General features: G+C 39.0%; 2 protein-coding genes across 2 annotated transcripts in view; one reads left to right on the forward strand and one right to left on the reverse strand.

Moving 5' to 3' along the window:
- The window catches only part of LOC134845700 (serine/threonine-protein kinase Nek9-like), a 113575-nt gene that overhangs the window by 42460 nt on the left and 52164 nt on the right, over positions 1–18951 (reverse strand). The window contains exons 11-13 of the mRNA XM_063862749.1: positions 18124–18277; positions 10486–10850; positions 10126–10314 (exon numbers count right to left, since the gene is read on the reverse strand). Of these exons, the coding sequence (XP_063718819.1) occupies positions 10126–10314; positions 10486–10850; positions 18124–18277 (708 nt within the window). The remainder of the gene's footprint in view (positions 1–10125; positions 10315–10485; positions 10851–18123; positions 18278–18951) is intronic.
- On the forward strand, positions 15–1981 carry LOC134845701 (uncharacterized). Its single transcript, XM_063862750.1, has 3 exons — positions 15–380; positions 801–852; positions 1669–1981. The coding sequence occupies exons 1-3, from the start codon at positions 71–73 to the stop codon at positions 1826–1828; spliced, it is 522 nt and encodes a 173-aa protein (XP_063718820.1). The 5' UTR covers positions 15–70; the 3' UTR covers positions 1829–1981.

Below are 18951 nucleotides of genomic sequence, written 5' to 3' on the forward strand. Positions count from 1 at the left end.
TGAAGACTTTGAAATAACAAACAAGGAAACATACCATTTTGGCAAACAAGCTAAGGCGGGTTCCACCTCAATGCCCGTTTTTCGAGTCACTGATTTTTTAACCAACGGAGAAACTCAAAGCATCAGAAAGATTCAAGTGAGCGGCAGTGCATCTCTGATGCAAGCGGAACTCAGTGTTTCGACACCCCAAAAATCAAACGGAGTAGTTCATATTAGTTCCAGGGAGAGTGAGAGAAGGGGAGAACTCACGGGGAGCCAGGATATCGAGGACAAAGAAGAAGAAACACCAAAGAACGATTCCAGTGTCGTCATCATGTTGCTGGTGGTCTGCTGTTCATATCTAGTACTGACCGCATTCGCCGCTTTCTTCAACGTTCTAGGCACATATGACCTCTTGAGTAAAAAAGTAACTTTGCGAAAACAAGCCCTCATTTTCCATTTTTTTTTAAATTTCAGAGCAATGTTTCATTTAACTAAGTACCGGTTACCTCAAGCATCAAATTTTGATGAATTTCTTCTTTCAGAACACAAAGAACTCTGTGGGCAAAAGACAGTTCCAGCATATCTGAATTCTCGACATAAAACTCAATAATCCGATATACTTAGGTCACCTCACACGCTTCCTTTCTATACCAGAGTTTTATTACATCGTAGTGGCGACACAATTTTCTATTTTCAAGCCAGTTGCCGATATAAACTACAGTAAAAAAACCACCTATATTTCACTTAACTTTAAGCGTCATTTTAAGCAGTTGTTCAACTGGGTCATCTGGGCTTTTCAAAACTTTGAATCTGTGCAGGACACCATTACATATCAGAAAAACCAGCTGAGTCCACTGCTTCGACTTCAAGGTACATGTATGAGAGATGGATCCCTAGACAACTAAAATGATATATAGATATCCCTACAAATAGACACAACAGATGTTTGGCGAAAGGTAAAAGAACAAGGAAGCCCAAAAAAGTTAATCAAAAATTGTTAAGTAATTTTCAACTTTCGAATAAAAAGTATATTAGGTTAAGGCTCATTGAATTTCAATAATTGTTTAGAATTGGCTTTTTTCATGAAATTATCCATGAGGCGACAATTCGTAATAGGAGCCAACTTGTAACAAGCGACAATTCGTAATAGTAAATAAGCAAGCGAGGAACACTGATTTTGCTGCAACAATTTACGACAACAACAGGAACACTGATACACTCACAGTATTCCTCTCTTGCCGGATGTAAGCGCAGCTGAACGAGGCGGCGCAAGCTTTTCCTACTTGTCAATGCCTTGTTACGAATTGTCGCATTACGAATAGTCGCCCTACCAGAATTATCCCAGATAAAAAAGTAATTTTTTTATTGAAGTTCATTTTCGAAACAGGAAGTCATTCACGGTTTTCGTCCCCTTAATACTTTTCGAGACTTTGACTATCTTTTCCAAAAAATCATCATGACCTGTATAAGTGAAAATCTTTTCGTTCTTTTAGATTAAATTACTTTTAAACCACCATGGAACCCATGAATAAAGTTGTAATGCAATCGAAATAATTCCTCGTACCAGCCAGACACATTCACATACATCTCATTCGTTAATTCAAACTGGAAGTAAATATTCCTCCATATATTCAATGGCCTCATATGTACGATTTCGGGATCCATCTTGTACCCTTTCATTTGAAGTGTGGAAGATGGGGACAGAGAGAGTGTGTTACTGTTTGTTCAGTCAATGGCAGAGATCCCGGCAGTCATGAACAATTCGCTCAACTTTGTCTTTTACATGCTGAGTGGACGGACATTCCGAAATACTTTCATTCATAAAATATCCAGTCTAGCACGATAATTCTCAGCGTTCTATCTCTGTTCTAAGACCAAAGTTTAGATATAGTGTAGATTTTCACCCAATTTTATATATACTGTTTGCATGGAGGTCATCTCTGGGGCCAAAAAGTGAACAAAGAACAAAACAGAAACTCAAAAAAATAAATTTGCGCTACAGCAGTAATGTCCATTTAAAAATCAAAAGGGTCCAAAAACAAATACACGCTACTGGTCCCATTTCAATTAAACTCTCGTTTTTAAACAAAAATGTTCATTTTAAGTTTTCTCCATTTACTTTTTTTCTTGAAATAAATCGAACTTATTAGTCGAACTTAAAATTATTTAAACGGACATGAACACGGCATAGAAGGGACAATTCACCCCATAATATACTGATTTATCCATTTTGATGTTTAACAGTGTTTAATTGAAAAACTGTCGCTTTATCAAAAGATGTCAAACTTATCTGCACAGCTGAAAACGTGTCAATTTGGTATTAGTTTTACTTCGCGGTAACATAAGGAACTGTCTGTCTCCCATCACAATTTCAACCTGATTAAAAAAAGCGGCGAGAGAATGTAAGAATTGATATAAAATCAGATTTTAATTGACAAGCTGACGGTTCATCAAAAACGTCTTAATTATCTGCAAAACTTATTTTACTTGGTCTTAAAAGAAAATGTAATCTTTTCCAAAAATCTTTACATCTGATTCCAGAAGAACTCCAGAGCATTTAAGTGTCGAGATAAATTATCTAGCATACGACGATGTTCAATTTTATGCACTTCTTAGTTAAATTAAATTACAATGAGCCACCAAATAAATTATGAAAAAAACTTATTACTGACTACATTTCTAAATGGAGAATAGTTATCTTATCTACTACACAATAAGAGGGTACAAACATGATTGAGAAAAGGAAGTTCATGTGAAAACATGTGAGCGATAAGAACATGTTACGATAACAAGGATAGACGGTCGCTATGCAAGTAGCACAGAATGCAGACCATAATAATTCAATAAAAAATCAGAAGTGAGAACAACATTGTAAAGATTTCATCGAATGTATTTTTTCATTTTTCCTCTTAACTTATTGTTAATTTTCTAAGTTACGAATGACTGATTTCAGTAAAAAACCCGAAATGTGATAATATGTAAAAAAAATAATAATGTTGAAATTGTAGACGATTTGATTTGGCGCTAAAACGCTCAACACATTTCGTCTAAATTAGTGTAAACACCAAAAATATTTGGACCGAAACTGAGAAAACGTTTTGATTTTTTTAAGAATCCCAATCACGAATAAAAAGACTTTTTATGATGCCACACATGACTCCAATTTTCCTTGAGGTAGCCAAATGAAACGCAGACCAGAAACCACAGTTCGTTTTCACTTTTCGACAAAGCTGGAATTACAGCGTTGAACACTCAGATGATATCTGTAATTAACAGAGACAAGTTTATGGTTTTTATTAAAGAACTTCTAAGTTTTCTAGAAAAACAGAAAATCCATCTTAATCGCATAAGCAAACAGCCAGAGGCTTAAAACATAAGTTGACACACAGGCGAAACTTCGCTTTGCAAACACATGAGAGAACACGACAAACAGCAGCTCTATAAAGTGCAATGGGAAAAATTATAGAAAAAAGCCTCGAATTAGTGAAAATTCGGCCACGTCTCGGGTTCGAACATGCGACCTAGAGATTATGAGTCTCACACACTAACCATTCTGCCACGAACGCTTAATAGGGATCAAACCCTCGCCAAAACAAATACTTAACACAAATTAAGCAGAAAACAAATGCTATGCAATCTCCAATGCTGCAGTAAAACTTCCAAAAAAATGAACTTTTATTTGCAAGTTAGGTTAGAAAAAAAGAATCTTCGTAATAAAACATTCCTAACACTTTAATTTGTGAGTTAGGTAAGAAAAAAAAGAAAGTTCGTAACAATACAATACGCTGATTAATAGCGTAAGAAAAAACAGTTAAAAGAAAACAACCCTCCCGCGCAAATGGAGTCTATGAGTCAGTTGGTTAGGGCAATCAAGGCATGTTCTACCTTGTTTAAAAAACATTTAACAGTTAAGACTCATTTACTCAACAATATTACCTGTTGATGAATCAACCGGTGGAGCGCTTCTTCGGAGCGAACGCGATCTGCGTGTTCAGAGCACGGAGCTACATAACAAGGCAAAACCTAACTTCGTGGATATATAACTGATGACAACTGCGTAGCTGTCGTCAAATTTAGGCTAAATTTGTGAGCTAGTCTTTTAAAAACGAGCGAAGACAACGGACGGTCCTGACCATCTTGTGTCGGCAAAAATTAGCGAATTAAAGCTAGCGAAATTGACATCAAAAATTCGTAAGTAGCAATTCAGCGCGTTTTCATGCTGTTTGGACGCTTTTTGGAGCATGTCTTGGCATGTGAATTAAAAACAATCACTCGAAGCAAATTTCACTGAATCGAGATTCCCATACTCCATCGGCTTTAATATCTGATTTTTCTTGCTTCATTATCAGCGCTAATAGACTTGCAAGTGAATCTTGCTTTGCCTTAGAGCGGTTGAGATGTGGCTCAATTTCAACATCGTTGCACACTTCGTTGAAAAAGAAACAAAACATCTCGTATCTCATGTATAATGTGACTATCTCCATCCTCTGGGACAATTAAAGCATGACTGAAGGTAGAAAAACTCAACGCATGAGCAGTTCTGCGCGAGGTTACTTGGTTTCCATCCGTATCTTAGTGCTTTCCGTCTCTGAACTCGGCTTTAAATAGAATTTTTCGATGACACCGATGATGCGTCAAAGAAAATTGCCCGGATATCGATTGCAGTTCGCAGCAATGCATAATTTGCACACGTCGGTCAATCTGTTGCACCATATGTATGTCTGGTGTCTTACAAAATGTTGGTCCTATGACAAAACTACCACCTGTACGATCATTTTATCAAAATCAGGCAAGACAGTATACTGAGGCTGACGAAAACGGAAAGAAGCAGTACAAGATTTTGCAACAGGTCGGGTTCTAGTAGAAACAATTTGTTCATATACTCCACGGAACTTATCCTCTCGAAAAACAAGTACCACTATAACCGGCTTGTTTGACCACTGGATGGCGAGGAGATATCACTCGCGTTTGCTGTGGTTTGATGCGGAGGAACGTGAATTACGTATCATTTGCTCAAATCCTCTTTGATAGTCTTATACTATTGATCTCTGAGTTTGAGTCTTTTTCAAATGCTTTTCCAACCTTTTCAGGAAGCAAGTGCCGAGTTGTAATTATCAGGCAGGATGACACGGTTTCTACCCAGAGCATGGCTACGGTATATCCTTCATCGCCATAATTCGTTGAAAATTGGAGTATTGCAAATGCTCTTTTGTCAGCAGTGGAACCCGGGTCTACCTGCATGTAAGCGCCAACTCTAGCTCGCACCAGGATTTTACTAGACTCGCAAGTTCATTGTCATCAAAACTTCACAAGAAGCAAGTGGAACGGAAACCACAAGCATAATATCCAAACCTGAGACCGCTTTAAATCCAACCTATCGGTTTTAAATTCTTCCTACCTGACAGCGTGGAACGTGCCCTGACCAATTACCAAATCTACATCAGCGTAGTTATAAATAATTGCACGTATCGGAGCAACAGCAGGATACTTGTTTAGTAGGGAGGGAATGCTGACATTATCAGAACAAACTTTTAGATCGATTTTAACTATTATAAAATCTGCTTCGTTCTAAAGACACTAATTGCATTGATACCGTTGACCGTCAGATATAATTCTTTGCCTCAAAGATTCAGAAAAATGAGTAATTTCTAACTGATACCAAGAAATGATTTGATACCAAATCACACAACATCAGACATTCAGCTTAAGGGAATTCTGAAAACATTTCAAGTTTAAGAATGGGCAGTAACTCTTTCGAGGCCATCTGCATCGATTGATTATTCAGTATTGCGTAACCTGCATCTACTGGAGTGGGGTTGGTGTACGTCTTACGTGAGCTGGCGCAAGATAAACTGTTCCTAGCGCCATCATTTTCCCCCGGTTCATCATAAGTTGCTCAATAAGCATTCGTAATTGTTTTGAGATTTGCGTTAGCTGAGTTGGCAATGGTATTATCGGTATTTGATTGCGGTACACTCGGTCAGAGACATGAAGCAAAACATTATGAGTGCTAGTGCAGCCTGGTTCGAAGCATTTCTTAGCTCGAGGAAACTCGCGAAACATGTGGCTTCTTTGCAGGCAAGACAAACACAGTTGTTGACCGCTGATAATTTTCCTATACTTCTCGGTATTTTCTCCTTAAACACAGAGCACCTACACAACGCACTGACATCAACATTGCTCAGAGCACGGAGCTACATAACAAGGCAAAACCTAACTTCGTGGATATATAACTGATGACAACTGCGTAGCTGTCGTCAAATTTAGGCTAAATTTGTGAGCTAGTCTTTTAAAAACGAGCAAAGACAACGGACGGTCCTGGCCATCTTGTGTCGGCAAAAATTAGCGAATTAAAGCTAGCGAAATTGACATCAAAAATTCGTAAGTAGCAATTCAGCGCGTTTTCATGCTGTTTGGACGCTTTTTGGAGCATGTCTTGGCATGTGAATTAAAAACATTCACTCGAAGTAAATTTCACTGAATCGAGATTCCCATACTCCATCGGCTTTAATATCTGATTTTTCTTGCTTCATTATCAGCGCTAAGAGATTTGCAAGTAAATCTTGCTTTGCCTTAGAGCGGTTGAGATGTGGCTCAATTTCAACATCGTTGCACACTTCGTTGAAAAAGAAACAGAACATCTCATATCTCATGTATAATGTGACTATCTCCATCCTCTGGGACAATTAAAGCATGACTGAAGGTAGAAAAACTCAACGCATGAGCAGTTCTGCGCGAGGTTACTTGGTTTCCATCCGTATCTTAGTGCTTTCCGTCTCTGAACTCGGCTTTAAATAGAATTTTTCGATGACACCGATGATGCGTCAAAGAAAATTTCCCGGATATCAATTGCAGTTCGCAGCAATGCATCATTTGCACACGTCGGTCAATCTGTTGCACCATATGTATGTCTGGTGTCTTACAAAATGTTGGTCCTATGACAAAACTACCACCTGTACGATCATTTTATCAAAATCAGGCAAGACAGTATACTGAGGCTGACGAAAACGGAAAGAAGCAGTACAAGATTTTGCAACAGGTCGGGTTCTAGTAGAAACAATTTGTTCATATACTCCACGGAACTTATCCTCTCGAAAAACAAGTACCACTATAACCGGCTTGTTTGACCACTGGATGGCGAGGAGATATCATTCGCGTTTGCTGTGGTTTGATGCGGAGGAACGTGAATTACGTATCAGTTGCTCAAATCCTCTTTGATAGTCTTATACTATTGATCTCTGAGTTTGAGTCTTTTTCAAATGCTTTTCCAACCTTTTCAGGAAGCAAGTGCCGAGTAGTAATTATCAGGCAGGATGACACGGTTTTCTACCCAGAGCATGGCTACGGTATATCCTTCATCGCCATAATTCGTTGAAAATTAGAGTATTGCAAATGCTCTTTTGTCAGCAGTGGAACCCGGGTCTACCTGCATGTAAGCGCCAACTCTAGCTCGCACCAGGATTTTACTAGACTCGCAAGTTCATTGTCATCAAAACTTCACAAGAAGCAAGTGGAACGGAAACCACAAGCATAAAATCCAAACCTGAGACCGCTTTAAATCCAACCTATCGGTTTTAAATTCTTCCTACCTGACAGCGTGGAACGTGCCCTGACCAATTACCAAATCTACATCAGCGTAGTTATAAATAATTGCACGTATCGGAGCAACAGCAGGATACTTGTTTAGTAGGGAGGGAATGCTGACATTATCAGAACAAACTTTTAGATCGATTTTAACTATTATAAAATCTGCTTCGTTCTAACGACACTAATTGCATTGATACCGTTGACCGTCAGATATAATTCTTTGCCTCAAAGATTCAGAAAAATGAGTAATCTCTAACTGATACCAAGAAATGATTTGATACCGAATCACACAACATCAGACATTCAGCTTAAGGGAATTCTGAAAACATTTCAAGTTTAAGAATGGGCAGTAACTCTTTCGAGGCCATCTGCATCGATTGATTATTCAGTATTGCGTAACCTGCATCTACTGGAGTGGGGCTGGTGTACGTCTTACGTGAGCTGGCGCAAGATAAACTGTTCCTAGCGCCATCATTTTCCCCCGGTTCATCATAAGTTGCTCAATAAGCATTCGTAATTGTTTTGAGATTTGCGTTAGCTGAGTTGGCAATGGTATTATCGGTATTTGATTGCGGTACACTCGGTCAGAGACATGAAGCAAAACATTATGAGTGCTAGTGCAGCCTGGTTCGAAGCATTTCTTAGCTCGAGGAAACTCGCGAAACATGTGGCTTCTTTGCAGGCAAGACAAACACAGTTGTTGACCGCTGAAAATTTTCCTATACTTCTCGGTATTTTCTCCTTAAACACAGAGCACCTACATAACGCACTGACATCAACATTAGAAGGTATCGAACTGTAATTGCCAATGTATGGGTCGGCTGCTATCTGTGGAACTTTTGTACAATTTTGATATGATGACTGTTGGCCGTAGACAACTGGTAAGCTATAAATATTTCGTGAAGCTTCAAATTACCTAGAAAAGAGGATATGCTGTGTCGCGGAACTCAGACGAGTCACGGAAGATTTGGAAAATGGAGTTTTGTAAACCATTGATATAGTTAGATAAGTAAATGCTGATTCAATGATCACGAAAGTGGCACAATGATGCGCCTGGACCTTTAGCATTTGAGGCAAGGATTGTGCCTGAAGCCCCAGTTTCTTCCAGTAAAATTCGCTGGCGGTGGACTTACTCAGGGCTTTTCTCAGTCTCCATAACAAGATCAACCCACTCTTTTACTCTTTTCGAACAATGGTAAACTGCAGAATACTGATCTAGATGCTGATCTGTATCAGATTCTTCCTGATGCTATTAGCCGATAATCTTTTTCTCTATGCTCTTTTTTTAGTTTGACGTTATTGATCTTCTAGAATACCATCCCGATGATTGAGTCTTAGGCTAGCTTATCTCTGTATCTCTAAACTCACTCGCTTCATTTTAGCTATAAGAAGCCCCTTACGAGGTTAACTGGGGCTTGAAGTAAAACCAATGTAAATTATATGCTAAAACCAAAGGCTCGTCCTTTCTGGCTGCGGTTTTTCAAATGTTGCTTTGCATGATTTTGTCAGAGTCTCAATCTTAAATCACCTATCTTGTTTTTCTGAACCTTCTCTTAAGGAATCATTTGTCTATTATACAGCAAACTCCAGTTTTTTAACTGTAACCGTCATTTTTGTTCAGCAAGGTACATGATAGGGTTTTGAAAACAAGGTGCAGCTAACTATCAGCTAGTATGAACAAGTTTTGGGAAATCAAGGTTCTAAGGGGGCTCACGCAAACCGCGACCTAAAGCCCCGCGACACCCTGAGTAAAAACGTAACTGAAAATCGAAGGAATTGTGTCCAAAAAGGACATTGAAAGAGACATTGTAAAGAGAAACCTCGAGTTTGCGATTATTTGTGTCTACTAGCGTAGGAATTGAGTATCATTTTATCAGAAATTTAAGCAAAGAAATTGTGTTTAACAGCATACAGTCTTGATTTTTAGTCATTTTAAAGAATCAAGAACTTAATATTCGCAAACACTAGTAAAAACACAAAAAGCAGATCTATTAAGTACAAAAATAAAAACATAAAAATATGCATCGAATTAGCAAAAATTCGGCTACTTGTGAGATTCGAACCAACTGCTAGAGATTAGGAGTCTCTTACGCTAACTACTCAGCCACAAAAGCTTTTTAGGTAGCAAACACTATCCAAAACAAATAGCAACACAAATTAAGCAGAAAACAGATGCTATGCAATTTCCAACGCTACAGTGAAACTTCCAAATAAGTGAACATTTTTAAAGAACACTTTTTTGACGAGTTAAGATAGAAAAAAAGAAGGTTCGTAATAATACACTAAGCTGATAGCTTGTGTAAATAACGGGGTGATGGCAGTACTATAAATGGCCATAGCTGATGGACCACCTTGGATTGTATCTTTTTGTGTACCCAGAAATTAATTATTAGTTATTATTCAAGTTGACAACATCTCACTTATTTAGAGCAGTTGAGACCTCATTGGCAATTGCAGTGCACGTGTGATTTGAAACCGCAATCATATGGTTACTGGGCACCATCAATATCGGAGTGCCACAAGGTCCCCCCTCTCTTAATCACCTCTTTTTGGTACCTTTTTGGTGGAGCTGACTCCTTTGGGCGGGATGATATTCTGTCCAATCTTGTTGTGCTCATTGTTTCCACATGACATCATCAGACCACTCCCAGTCAGACAGATGGTACAGTCTACACCACAACACGCATAAGCCACTGGCTCTTCTATTGCCCGTTTCTTACCATTCCTACCAACTGCACATTTCACCTATACAACATTGGAATAACATTAAGAAACGGAACAACACCAACCAAAAGTGCACGAATTATGGGATGGTTAATTGAGGCCTAATAAAGGAGATGAAACAAATTATGGGATGCTTAACTAGAAAAGTTCGAGAGAAAAAATGACAGAGGGATTTTGAGCTCCATTAATTACCTTCTGAGGCACCATGACGTCATTCTCGTGGCCCAAACCGAGACGTCCAAACTCGCCACAACCCCACGTGAACAACTCGCCCGATTCTGTGATGGCTGCACAGTGGTTGCTCCCACATGCAACGAACTTCACTCGATTGTTGATACTGCACGGTAGCAAAACAGGGGTCAGAACGGGACAAGTGACGTCGAGAACAGCTGATCTTGAATTGTTTCCATTAGCACTTACACTATTTCCTACTTGCTCATCGTTTTCAGTGGTGTTAGGAGACCCAGTTTCATCCATGTCGGCTTCTTGGGTCTCATCTTCATCCTGGTCCTCTAATTCGAGAGGCATCATTCCGCAAAAGAACAGACATTTATCAGCTGAAACACAGCCAACTGGCAGTTGGAAAAAAGGAATGAACGCAAGTAACTTTCGAACTTCAAAGAAAAACATAGATGCCCTTAAAACTCTTTGAATTTCTTGCGCGCTATGATGCGCGCTTTTTCGATGAAATTGACCCTATGTGAGAAAACTCAATCAATAGGTAAATTTTTTATTTCGCTGGGAAATCTGAAAACTAAATTTCACTTTCAAAACTTGAAGTCGATCACGTTTTTATGAACTGGACTTCAAAATAAACCAAAAGTCAAACCGCGAAAAAGTGAATTTGAGCATGAACAAATTTTAGTATTTTTCCTCAAAAAACGAGTAAAATCACCCTGACCTATATAAGAGTCTGAGCTACGTTTCAAACGACGACACCTTCGAGTGGTGTATGTGGTGTATCCGACAGCCCTGCTCGACGGGTTGCAAATGGTGTCAAGCTCCCCCTTCCATGGGTCGGGGGAAGCTCAGAAGTCTCCGGGTTTTCGGCTATAGAGAGTCTGAAGCCGGCCAGGCTGTTCCGTCTGCTAATCTTCACTTTAATCCTTCGCTTCGGCATTAACCCAAATCCTGGTCCTACAACTGTTCGCCATGTTTACATACACCGTAAACAAGCAAATGTCTAGTGCCACATATGTGGCTGGATACATTTTAAATCCAGTGGCTTGAAGTTTTTAACAGACCATTACCGTGATTGATTTTACTGCCCCCTATGCACCTCTACGTATATTTTACCTCTCCCCGGAACCAAAGCCACTCCCTCTCTCCCCGTAACAACTTTCCCCAACCACACAACATCAGCCCTTCAAATATACCAGCTCACCATGATCTTTCGCAGAACCCACTACTGACTAATCCCACAAACTCCTCGACCAACACTCAACTGGTTCAGGCACCCTAAGACTACTACAAATTAACTTGTAATGGAATATCTGTGAAAGCCCCCAAAATTGCAGCTTTGCTAGCGCAGAATCAACTCCATAATTACCTTTTTCAGGAAACCAAATTAAGAAAACGAAGTTCTAACCCCTCCCTAGGTCCTTTATACTCACTAATCCGTAAAGACAGAAACAAAGAGGGTGGTGGCCTCCTCATTGCTATTCACGAATCAATACAGTAAGAAGAACTTAATTTAAATACCGACGGTACGCTAGAGGCTATGAGTATCTCTGTGGTAACCAGTTCGTCGAAACTTCGTATTAGTAACTTTTCCATATCCCGCCTTCCGAACTAGATGTCTTCCCGGTTATACCGCATCCCTCACTGATCTCCTAGTTCCTGGCGATGCTCTGATACTGGGGGACCCCAAAGCTCATTCGTCCCTCTGGAACACGAATCTCGAAGAACATCAACGAGGTCAAGTACTCTCCAATGAAATCACCGAATCCACTTTTTCACCATTAAATGACAATAACAAAACAAGAGTACTCTTAATACAGATGCACAATATTCCTCACCAGATATTTCCCTGGCATCGCTAACTCTTTTACTTTCTTCCTCCTGGAACCCTATCAAAACTCTTGGCTCCGACCACCTTCCCATACTTATCCAATTACCCCTCAAAAACGACATACCTTTTTCTCCGACATACATAAATTTCCTCAGGGCTGATTGGCGGCAATTTACAGAGGAGATTCAGACGGTTATCCTCGTTTCGAGGATTCCTCCTTTAGCTGCGGCCGGAGAAAAATTTTTCAGGGATCTGGTGCTCACGGCAGCACGCCAAAACATCCCTTCCGGGCGTCACCACCATTCTATCCCGTCTCTTTCTCCGGAGTCAGCTACTCTTGCTGCTGAGAGACCGCCACAAAAATCAGCCCATGAAAACCACACAGCACTCTCGTTACACAACTTCTAAACTTAACTCCCAACCCCTGAATCAGACAGCGAAAGTCAAGTGAAGTAAATGGCGTAATTTCCTCCAGACCAGTGATTACCACACTGGTGCCAGAAAGTTCTGGAAAGTGGTAGGCTCCTTAAACGGATCCAGGCCTATGGCAGGGAGGCACCCTATTAACTTTGGCTCTAAAACCATCACCTCCGATACTGACTTAGCAAAACATTCAATAAGCAATTTACCAATGCTAGAATCCATACCTCCGACAAGTTTTTCAGCAAAAACAAAGTGCAAAACAAAGTTGCCAAACTTTCTTTTTCTGATAATCTATTCTCTCTCTCCCCCCAACAAACTAAACAAGACATCGCGGATAGCAAACCCTCACGAGCACTCGGTCCGGATGGCCTTTGCAATGCCCACGTCAAAAACCTCGGACCGCTTGCACTAGATTACATGACCCATTTGTTTAACCTTTCGCTGTCTGAAAATATTATCCCTCAAATGTGGAAAAACTCCAAGATAATCCTCCTGCCCAAACCTGAGAAGGACCATAAAAATTCCACTTCATATATGCCTATTTCACTACTGCGCCCCGCTGTCAAAATGCCCCGCTCATCCACCCCTTTCAATAAAGCACCTTCCAAAAGCCACACGCAAACACGGTTTCCATTTTCACTCCACCACAACCGCACTCTCCACATTTGAATTTTTTTTATCATTGATGGTTTTAACCAAAACCGCCCACCTTTGCGTTCTGTCCAAGCCACATTAGATCATTCTAAGGCATTTGATATGGTATGTCAAAGAACACTAGTGGAACTCATTCATGACACCCCGCTGCCAAGAGGCAAAGTTCATTGGCTGAGCAATTAATTCTGAGGCCTACAAGCCGCGACTAGTTTCAACAATCAAGAATCCCCCCTTAGAATTGTTCACTGCGGAGCTCCTCAGGGCTCAGTATTAACAGTACAATTTTAACGTCCATGACCCCCTCGACACCCTGAAAATCTTTGTCTCAGCTCATACGCCGATGACTTTCATCCTTCAGCCTAAAGTCCTGACATCGAGGCATCATCATGCTCACTAAATGCTCACTAAAAGCATCATCTAAACAACCGTTTTAATTTTTTCACTTCCAGTAAGCTACCATTCGCGTCATCTTAAGGATCAGTTACCTTGCTTTCGTCTTACAACAAAGATTTTAACAAAACGCCAACATTTAACATTCTTTTTAAACGACGAGCCATCTCTTTTTAAAAATCCAAAAAGTTTAGGGGGTACATTTGACCCGACCCTAAGCTTTGCAACTCACTGCAAGAGACCTGCTGACAAGGCTGGACGCAGGATATGAGTCCTGAAGGCGTTAGCAGGTTCCTCTTGAAGTAAGTCTAAAGAGACCCTACTTTTAACCTACAAAGCCTTACTTAGCCCTATTTTAGTCTATGCATCCCCGGCCTGGGCGCATGCCGCCAGCTAAACTTCCACTAGTCACCTGCAGGTCACTCAATATCAAGCCCTCCGTGTGATCACTGGCTCAACTCTAATGAGCTCCTCTGCCCACCTGCATAGTGAAGCCGAGATCCTAAACATTGATAATCACCACTCCCTTTTAACTTCTCAGTTTTTAATTTCAACATATCGCTTGCATCATCCAAATCATCACTATCACTTTTACCCAAACCAATTTTAAAGACGTTACAGACTCCCTCTTAACCGACCTATACCCGTCAATAAATCTTAACGACTCAAAAAAATTTCGACTTTCATTTTTAACCGCTACAAGCACCCTTTTAAACAAAGCCATACAAACCTAGTAATCAGGTAGCTATCAGAAACCCCTCCCTCAAAATTAATTTGTATTCCACCACCTAGCATCGACCCTTCAGAAAATACCCTCCCATAACCACACGCTGTGGGCTTTCCTAACTTCGGTCAGGCTACAGACGGCTTTTAAACACCTACCTCGTCCACTTAGACACTAAGTTTGTACACTTGCCCTATCTGTTTATTGTCACCCTACACTAGTTGTCACCTTTTCAACTGCCCCAGTAATCCCTCTTCTTTTAATCCCGAGCCTGAGGTCAAAGCCGGTTGAAATATCGAAGTTCCCTAGCGTGGAGACGGATGAGCTGAACCCGCCCAACATGGGCTAAAGAAAGAAAGAGCTACGTTCATCGACGTAGCTCTTCTCGAAATGGCATTTTAAGAATTGAATTTCAGAAAACCTAAAAAAGCTGGTTAACTCTGTCAAAAAAAAACTCGGAGCATCTAAGAAAGCTGGATCAACACGTCAATTTGTTATTCCGTTGCGAAATCTAAAAACTTGAATCCTTCACACACCTTTCAAGCTTAATTTCTGCTTTCGCAATGTAAGAGCAGAATTTATTTAACTTTCAGCAGATGGATTCAAATTGAGCTCAAAAATTGCATATACATCTAAGTTCATTCATTTGCATTAATATGTAGAATGCAGATCTGTAGTTATGAACTACGTTCATTACTCTTAGAGATAAGAGCTAGCGTATACGATGAGGCTTCGCCAAAAACGGTACAAGATTTAAACAGTGAATACAAAGACTACACTTATAAATTGACTTCGAAGTCGCCTTGAGATTACGTAGGAGAAGTTAAACCGCAACGTTAACATAAAACACAAAGACTAAGCTGCGCTTTCAAAACACTAGCAAGAAACAGACAAAAAAGCACCTCAGGACAGTGAAATCCGAAAAAAGGTAAAAATTAGCCCTTGAGAATTAAAAAAAATTGGTGGCCAATTCGATCCAACGACCATGAAATTTAGAGTTCCTTTTCCTCGCATCTGCGTCACCTGCCGTTGAAAATTCAATAGCTCTAGACAACAATAAAGCAGCGATATATGCAAAGGGGCTAAGTTGTTAACCAGAATAGCCTTTTACCAGACCGACCTTATACCAGACCACAATGCAATAACTCGGTCAACATAAGTTAAAATTAGTTGAAGACTTAAAAAGGAAGCAATTAAGGTTAAACTATACGAAACTCCGCTGACAAAACCGTGACATAATTATGTCTAACCAGACTAAACGGCGTCATTACATCTGTCAATCAAATTTGTTTAGCAAGTCTGGTAAAAGGTCCATGTTTTAACTTTTCAGCAAAGAAGTGGGTCTGGTGAAAGTTCGGTCCGCATAAATTAATAAAGGTGGCCAGTCAAAAAACAGAATGGTCTAAGAGCAGAAAGGGTCTAAGTGCAGAAAAATATTAACTATTATGAGTTTATCGGTTAATTAAATATTGTCAACCTTGTCAACATTACAGTTAATTAAACAATTACTAAAGAAACGAATGTTTTATGCATAGCTTGAATAAATTGATAGAAATTTTTTAAACAAAAATTCAAAAAAAAACGATGAAAGTGTTCAATTTACCAATGAATGTAGCATTCTTTGGTATTATTGAGGATTATATTAATTGTTTTTTCAATTCGCCGGTATAAATCAATAAAAATTATTATTTTTGTGCTCTCACCCATTCTGCTTGTTTGGATCATTCTGATTATGCTTATTACTCCGCCTCCGCTAATAAATTACCCATGCCATGAAGCAAAAGTGGCACCAGAGAAAAAACACAACTTGGCTTGTAATAATTTGGAATACAACAAGCTAAAGGCATCCACACAAACTTTGCATGTGCTGATTTAAATTATCCGGACCAATTGAACAAAAATTAAATTTCAAACGCATTTTTCTCAAACTGGGTCAAGATTAGACAAAAAGTGAAGAGGACAAAAGTTGCTTAGAAATTCACCAGAATTAATATTCTCCAAAATTCTCAACCAAAATTGTACCCCAAAAATAGGTCATTTTGGCAGTTTTTAATTAATCGAGAATTACGCTGGAACTATTTTGTTTAAAAAAATAAGAAAAAAATATCACAATAAGCCTCTTACACAGCTCCACAAATTTCTTGAAAGGTTAAATCTCCAAAAACCTGTAGAAGAGAAAAAAAATTGCTTGACAGTCAAGAAATGTAATTTTTACAGTATAAAACCAAAATCTTTGCTTAAAAACAAATTGTAAACAAACTGAGCAAACTTTTGGAGGTTTAACCTTTGTAAAAATTTGTTCGGTTGTGTAGGAGGCTTCTTGTGGTATAATTTTCTTATCTATTAACAAAATAGTTTCTTCATTAACTAATAACAGCCAAAATGGTTGAGAATTTCGGAGAAAAAATTGGGTCATACGAATTCTGGTGAAACACTATGCAACTTTTGCTCTCTTCAATTTTTGTCGAATCTTGACCCAATTTGAGAAAAACGCGTTGAAAAATTCTTTTGTTCGGTTAATTTAAATCAGCACAATATTTCGCAGCAAGAAAACTGAATGTTCGTTTCATGGAGTAGCCAACGGCTTTACAAAGTTATGCACACCGATTTGCCATAAAATTAGATAAAACATGATACCGGTGAGTTTATGTATCATTACAGGTTTAATTTTCCAGCAACAATCAATGGCATAAAATCGATGCAGTGGGATAATAAAAAAAAATTCGAGAATAAAAAATAAGTTATACATTTTGTTTGTAACTAATTTATTATGAAGTGACTGTTATTGAAAAAACTAATAGCTCAGTCTCGTACTTATAAATCTCGGTGACTTATAGTCTAATCCTGATCTGTTTCTTCCTCGCGCGCTGTTTCATCTAGGGCGAGAAACCAGTTTTAACAGCCCAAAAAACTTACCAATTAACATTTAGTATACGCCGTATCAATTATACAGCATATATTACCCGTGAACAATTGAACTGCTCTTATACCATTGTCTTTTATTTCGATCAGATAGAAGAAGAAAAATTTATTTATCCAAAACAAACTTCAATCATCAATTTGATTTCAACTAGTTACAAAACAATTGATATCGAACCATTCAGTTCAGTACATAAAATTGCAAAAGATAGACGAAAGGCGCATTGCGCGCCTTCTTAAGGCCTATTCAAATAAATTAAAGTTATAATTAGAATAAAAATCATAATAAAAATCATGATAAATAATTTTTTAAGCTGTTTTTTAATATTATTTTTGGAGATTTTGCACAATTCGGTAGCATGCATTCAGGTCAGGCTGTTATCGACAATATTTTACGATGTCTCAATAACCTCAATAGTAAATGAATAAACAAAAGGGAAAAATGAGAATTACTATAAAAATTGGAGAGATAAGAAAAACAGGATAAAAATTTCGGTTGAAGACGAGCCCATTTACATTAACGATAATCTAGCAAAATGCGCTACCAAGATGGTCTTAAAAATACAAAAACTTATTCGAATAACCGTACGGTATTAGATGAAATTGATATGAATTATATATAATTACAATACACTCTAAAAGTTATGAAAAGTGAGCTCTTTCGATACATAATTTTCAATTAGTCAATCTATTTAAGTGAGTAGCTAACTTGTGAGAATGAGCGTGAACTCGGATCCACATGCCACCTGTTGCACCTGGCGCGACCCCATCCCCCCTCCCTCCACCTGCCGGGGTTTTCTCTGCGACTTTACCCCTCCGTGGCCCAGCTGACCAGTATTGGCATCGGGGGTGCAACCACTAGGCTAAAACAACAAAAGAACGGTCTTCGAAAAACTTCCTGACTGCGAATTCCGGTCTGTTTCAACATATTTAAAGCCCCAGAAATACATTACTTATTTTTTGAAAAAATAATAATAGCCCGAGTCGGGATTTGCGATTTATGGCTCGACCAAAGCGAAGTAGTAGTGATAACCATAGGTGCCTATTCGCATCCGATATTTGTTTAAGCCAGATACTCAATTTGACAAATTTGAATGATCCCAATCATTCAAAAATTTAAAAGCCAGTTGATTTGTATATGATTTGCATAGGGAAAGGAACTTGGACGTTCACCTAATTCTAGGTTCAGCCAACACCAAACTTGCAAACTTAATAAATTTGCAAGTTGATTAAATCTTAAAATCGCCTATTTTTTTTACTAGGTCATGCTGATCGGCTCGCATACTGGTCGGCAGTTCCCCGTATTACTTCCAGACTGCACGTAACTCCAGTGTCTAACAAAACTGTAACAATCAGGGGCGGATCTAGGATTTTTTCTAGGATCTAGCTCTCCCAAAGCACTTTTTTGTCCCTATTTGCAGCGCCGCAAGCAAAATTTTGAAAAAAAAAACAGGCCAAAAAAGGCGTTTTTAGGCACTTTATAGAAAATTTTGACCAAAAAAATTGCGTTTTTTCGGCGCGCGCTCCCCCCTCAAAA

Source organism: Symsagittifera roscoffensis, chromosome 5, assembly GCF_963678635.1.
Source record: "Symsagittifera roscoffensis chromosome 5, txSymRosc1.1, whole genome shotgun sequence".
Taxonomy (NCBI): Eukaryota; Metazoa; Xenacoelomorpha; order Acoela; family Convolutidae; genus Symsagittifera; species Symsagittifera roscoffensis.

Bases quoted from the DNA above. Each gene is read 5' to 3' on its own strand.
- LOC134845701 (XM_063862750.1), top strand. From the start codon at position 71: ATGCCCGTTTTTCGAGTCACTGATTTTTTAACCAACGGAGAAACTCAA. The intron at 381-800 runs GCACATATGACC...GAATCTGTGCAG, and splicing joins CGCTTTCTTCAACGTTCTAG to GACACCATTACATATCAGAA. The intron at 853-1,668 runs GTACATGTATGA...TTTCATTTGAAG, and splicing joins TCCACTGCTTCGACTTCAAG to TGTGGAAGATGGGGACAGAG.